The sequence below is a fragment of the Saccostrea echinata genome, unplaced genomic scaffold (genome assembly GCF_033153115.1).
Source record: "Saccostrea echinata isolate AGI-Se365-2 ecotype Australia unplaced genomic scaffold, CSIRO_AGI_Sech_v1 ptg000054l, whole genome shotgun sequence".
Classification (NCBI taxonomy): domain Eukaryota; kingdom Metazoa; phylum Mollusca; class Bivalvia; order Ostreida; family Ostreidae; genus Saccostrea; species Saccostrea echinata.
Window position 1 is genome coordinate 34995709 of NW_026889803.1, and position 6042 is coordinate 35001750.

Below are 6042 nucleotides of genomic sequence, written 5' to 3' on the forward strand. Positions count from 1 at the left end.
TGCTGTGGCTAATTATGTCTTTCCCCGCCAATGGGAGTCTTGGCAGGCACACATATTGGATGCTGAAAACATTTCTGTGTCCTTTGGTATCCACCCCCATGTTGTTGAACTGGCAGAGCAGTGCCTTGACAGGTTTATGGAATTGGTAACGCATCAGCGTTGTGTAGCCATTGGGGAGGTTGGCATCGATCTCACCACCAACTGCAGATGCAACCCCTGACCCCTGTGTGAGGCCAGAGGAATGCAGGGAACGTTTGTTGAGGCTCCAGCAGGACTTCCTAGCAGATGCCCTAAATATGGCAAGAGATCTGGGTAAGCCGGTCATTCTGCACTGCAGGGACGATGAATCAGGTGAGGCAGCTAAACACACCCTGGCCATTGTCCGCATGATGGACATGACTCACCATGCCTTTCATAGGCACTGCTTCACAGGTTCGGTGAAGGAGCTCCACCAGTGGGAGATGGAATTGCCTGCGGTGAAATTTGGCGTCACTATGAGGTCAACTCAGGACCCGAATCTTGTGGCCAGGATCCCAGTTGAGCGCCTCTTGTTGGAGACGGATGCTCCATATTTACTGCCAGCCCCTGGTTGCAAGATGAATCATCCCTGGAACCTAGCATCTCTTGCTGCACAAGTCGCCTCTATCCGCAACACACCAGTGTCATTTATCCTGGAGATATGCAATAACAACGCCAGCCAGTTCTATCGATTGTGATTTTTTTTTTCTTTTCTCTACATGTCCATCAGTTATATAGTGTATTTTCTGTATATGTATATAATTACTTCAGAAAAAAGGATTTCTTTTATAGTAGTGTAAAAAGACATGTAAATTTTCATGATTACTCTATTTCTCAGAACTTGTATAAGTGAAGGGATTATGTCTCTCACCAGTACTTTGTTGAAAAGTAATCATGATTGGTTAGTATTTGTATATTTTCATATTTTTGTACGAGTTGGCATTTAAGTAAGTTTGTACAGTATTTGGGGGGTGGATTTTACACATAATTACGGACGTTGGTTAAATTCGCCAATGGATATCCTTGGCTCTACAAGGAGGGGAGGAGTGTGGTACCACAGCCCGACTCATCCGTGTACGACTTATCTAGAATAACATTGATCTCCTGACCTCCGTCTTGCCAGACGTCTTCGACATAGCCTGTCATACAGTTAGACATAATCTGGAGGGATTAGTCAGGTAATTCATCGACCATTTAGACACTATTATGACGTTATATCTAGGTAGCTCAGAGAATTTACTACAGTTGGAACAGTTTGATATTTTACGGACAGCCAGTGGCGTATATTCCATATATAGGCAAAAAGGCTGCTGTAGCTTACACATCATTTTACCCACTTTGTAAAAATTGAATATTTATACTGCAGTACTGTTGAAAAGGAGGGGGGGGGGGCCAGAACACGAGACAATTATTTTGTTTGATGTTAAATGCGAAAAGAATTACGAACACACCCGTGAAACGTAAACTGTTTTTGTAAAGGGCACGAGCTCTGTTATTGTTAATGTTTACGTTTCAGTGAGTTTGTTCAATTTGTTAAACACTGCACACATCACTGAGCACGGACTGACAAGTGAAAGTGCTAGGTTGTATCAATCAAATGCAACCCGAAATTTGTAGTTTCAATAATTGAGATGAAATTTCATGTGAATCCATGAAAACTGAGAAATTTGAAAAATTATCAAGGAAATTCGGATTAAATGTATTTATTGAATATTACGGATTTCATGTTTCCTTTTCACCAGCTCATTTCATGTTAATAAGTGATCAATAATAAGTTACAACTTTAATTTTATGGAGCAAGATATTTTTTTCCAGTCAGCAAAATTTATTTATATGCATAAATTTCATAACTTCTCTGTGTAAGAGTACTATTTTTAAGGACTGACTTTCAAATGACCTTGACTGAAATTCAAGGCTGAAGTTTTTGGATGTTAAAATAGTATACACAGTCTGAATAATGAGTATTCAAGAAATCAAGAATCTGCCATTACAAGAAATATGAAAAGAATCCATCCTTAAGAAAAAGAGAAGAAGATGGTGGAAGAAATGGAAAAACTTTGCAGATGGAGAGAGCTCAACCTTGACCTTTCATCTTTTTGTCTTAAAGCCACATTAATTTAAAGTTTAGCTTTTTAATCTTTATTTGCTTAAAAATTGGGTGGGCGGATTTTATTTTTTATTTTGTTTTTCTGCAAGCATCTACATATTAACGAAATATATGGAGATAACGAACAGTATTCAAACTCAAAAGTCCATTAAACAATACAAATATTGGAGCAGAGCAAACACAGACCTCTAAAACATCAGAGGTAGGATCAGGTGCCATGGAGGACTGAGCATCCCCTGCCGACCAGTCACACCCGCCGTGTGCTCCTGTGATGATCGGGAAACTACGGAAAAATCCATCGACAATTCAGTGTGTAAATAATGGCCTAACAATTAGTATGAAAAACGTCAGTCAGCATTTGACTTAATGATAGATTGTACTTGCTGACAAGGTCATTATATCGACCATAGAACTTACGAAATGAGACTGCTGATATAATACTCTACATTCCATTGTACAAAAATCGTTCTTCTCAAACAAACTTTATTTTAGTCTAATTGATCATATAGGTTTAAGTTGCAGACATATTTATCATAACAGCACATTTTAACAGCAAAATAAAACGAAATTATGACTTTAAACGAGACTGCTTATATTCTTGTTTCATCATCTTGTTTGTTAATAACCTACATCGATATCGTTTTAGAAATCGGTCATACGTAGAGCATGCTCTTGCGTATCGATTCAACTGAGAGATATAAACCCCGTATGCAGATGATAAAAGTATATTACTGCAAAAAATTTTCACATTGTAAATGCCAAATTGATATATATACATTTGATTGCTTATTCTTTTTAATGTGTACAGTAGATATTTTTTGTACAAAATATTTATCACAATGTAACTAGTTATAATTGTAACGGGGACCGTTACAGATGTTCCCCAAACGCTCCCTAACTCCCTTTTCATGTCTTATTCCCTGTAAGCTTCATTGAATAAGGCAATCAAGTATATTGGTTTTTTACGCATTACACGCGCGTGCACGTGCATGCGTGTGCAGAATGGCCATGTCATCTCGTCTATACTATAAATGCATCTTAATTCTGAGTATCGAAACATTTCTTCAAAAAATATTAAAGTTACGGCTATATCAAGTATATTGTTCATTTAAGCATTGCACGCGCGCGCACGTGCATGCATGTGCATGATGACCAAACTATCTTGTCTACACCATTAATATCTCTCCATATTATAAGTATTGAAGCATTTCGTCAAAAAGTATAAAAGTTACAGCTATATCAATTTTATAGGTCATTTTAGCATTGCACGCGCGCGCACGTGAATGCATGTGCATGTTGACCATATCATCTTTTCAACACTCTTAGTATCTCTCTATATTATAAGAATCAAAGCATTTCATCAAACAGTGTAAAAGTAACGGCTATATCAAGTATATTGGTCATTTTTCGCATTGCACGTGCGCGCACGTGCATGCATATGCATGATGACCATATCATCTTTTCTACCCTTTCATTATATTTCTGTTTTTTGAGTTTCAAAGTATTTCTTCAAAACGTTTAAAAGTTACGGTTATATCAAGTATATTGGTCATTAAACGCATTGCGCACGCGCATGCATGGTCTTACATTCAATGTTGATAGTAACATACTGTTGGAATCCATTATACCTATTTATATTCTAAATTTCATCCTGTTTTGTTGAGAACCAAGAAAGTTATAGCCATTTAAAGTTTAAGCCAATCAGATTGCAGCACACGTGCATGCGCGTGTTTTCATGATAATTCTTATATATTATATTGTACAACCTCCTAATGTATGACTATGTTCTAAATTTCAAAGTATTTTGTCAAAAAACAAAAAAGATACTGAGACTTTTGTTTCAGCCAATCAGAGCGAAGCGCACGTGCATGCGCGTGAGTTCATGCTGATTTGACCATGTCATCTTGTCTACTCTACTAATATATCCTTAAGTTATAAGTTTCAAAGCATTTCATCAAAAAATGTAAAAGTTACGGCTATATGAAGTATGTCAGTCATTTCACGCGCCCGCACGTGCATGCATGTGCGCGCAAAATGACCTTCGTTCCGCACATCTACACAACATGCCTATTAACCCTAAAAAGGTTTCAACTCAATTGGATGAGCAGTTTCCTAGAACACTCGCGGAACAAAAAGTACCGGAGAAGACATAAGAATAAAAAAGAATAATAATAATAATAATAACTAGATACTTATTGCCTAGGCAATAACAGGTCTTCCGTTTTCTTGACTTCTTCGAAAAAAAAAACAATCTTGCCAATAAGATTACTCTAAATAATTAACAAAAGTTATCTCGATGCTTTCAAAGATATGTAAATACAAATAAAAACAAACGGAATTACTTTCCTGTTTTCTTTATGTACTTCGTCGTGAACGAAAGTGCTCCAAACGTATAAAGTGTTCATTCTACACCTTAATTATTCACAACTGATCCTCCCTAAAAGTTTCCATGAAAAACTACTCATGTTTGAGACAACTTCCGGTTTTTCGGTTTGCACTTCCGGTGATTATAAATTGCATGGTTATGGTCTATCTAACATCCGCATTAGCCAAACATTTCTGTGAAAAGAAAAAAAACTATAACAATTCACTTTTCTGCATCGCTTCCTGTCACGACCGGAAGTGACGGCAACGTACGATTTGTACATGATGTAAATAAACTGAGGACTGACTATCAGTTCTGAAAGTTTTAGACTTTAGCAATGTACTGTTTCTGAGCAATTTGGTGAACAAAATCTCAATTTGAGGACAGAAAAAAAACCGACCGGAAGTGCATTTTCCTAAGATGGTTAACGACACACTAGACAATTGCAATCTCAATAACATATATAAAAATCATTTCAAAAAACTTTATCTATGAGCGATATTTTTGGGAAAGTTAAAAATCCCAATTACATAGTTTTCTCTTATAACCGGAAGTTGTCGTTTTTTGTTTCCAGTGAGAGCAACACATATAGAAACTGTGAAAGAGGTTCAATTATATGATGCAAGTTTTATTTCAAAAAAGAAAATTTGAAATTTTTTATTTCTTTGATCACTTCCTGTGACGACCGGAAGTGACGGCTGACGCTATTAACCCAAATGGTTTTGCCTACTCCTTAAGTTCTATTACTCCTATAAGTTTGGTGTCTTAATCTCTTACTGTTTTTGAGATCTCACTTGTACAAATTCTTATTTTGCGGACAGTAAAACACGCGACCGGAAGTGAATTTTACCAAGATATTTGACGTTACTCTAGACATTTGAAGTCTAAATAACATATTAAAAAATCATTTCAAACACTTAATCTATAAGCGATATTTATGGGAAAGTAAAATGCTCAAATTATGTAGTTTTTCGCTTATAACCGGAAATTGACGTTTTTGTTTCCGGTGGGACCAACATATTTCGAAACTTCGAAACAGATACAATAATGTCATGCAAGATTAAATCTAAAAAAGAAAAGTTGAAATTTTCGATTTCTTTGATCACTTCCTGCGACGACCGGAAGTGACGGCTGACAAATTTAAACATATTCTGCAAACCTTCTTGTCATGATCTATAATCCCTGAAACTTTGGTGACTTAATCTTTTACCGTTTCTGAGAAAACGTCCGGACATGAATTCTTTTGAAAAAACGGAAATCGGACATATCTGACGACCGGAAGTTTATTTTGGAAAATGCTCAAAAAAGTTTTTAGTTTATTTTATTTGTAAGTATCCCTGAAAGTTTCAAGAAAATCCATTGAGTCATCTCTGAGAAATCGCTTGGACAAAAAATGGGAAAAAAAAAAATAATAATAACTAGAGCAAAGCTCGTTGCAAAGCAACGAGTGGGTCTTCCTTCTTAGCTTGTAAGTTGACGTCGTAATAAAAGGATAAATATTTGTTTAATTTCCACCTAAAGGTTACATGTTTCTGTTTAGATTGTCAACTTT

At 36.3% G+C, this 6042-nt stretch overlaps 1 protein-coding gene across 1 annotated transcript; it reads left to right on the plus strand.

Moving 5' to 3' along the window:
* The first annotated feature begins 389 nt into the window (after positions 1-389).
* Positions 390-716, plus strand: LOC133204826 (3'-5' ssDNA/RNA exonuclease TatD-like). The gene has a single exon (XM_061340569.1). It carries the CDS (start codon positions 390-392, stop codon positions 714-716), a length of 327 nt encoding a protein of 108 aa, XP_061196553.1.
* The last annotated feature ends 5326 nt before the right edge of the window (positions 717-6042 follow it).

Coding starts and splice junctions, on each gene's coding strand:
- LOC133204826 (XM_061340569.1), top strand. CDS start 390: ATGGACATGACTCACCATGCCTTTCATAGGCACTGCTTCACAGGTTCG.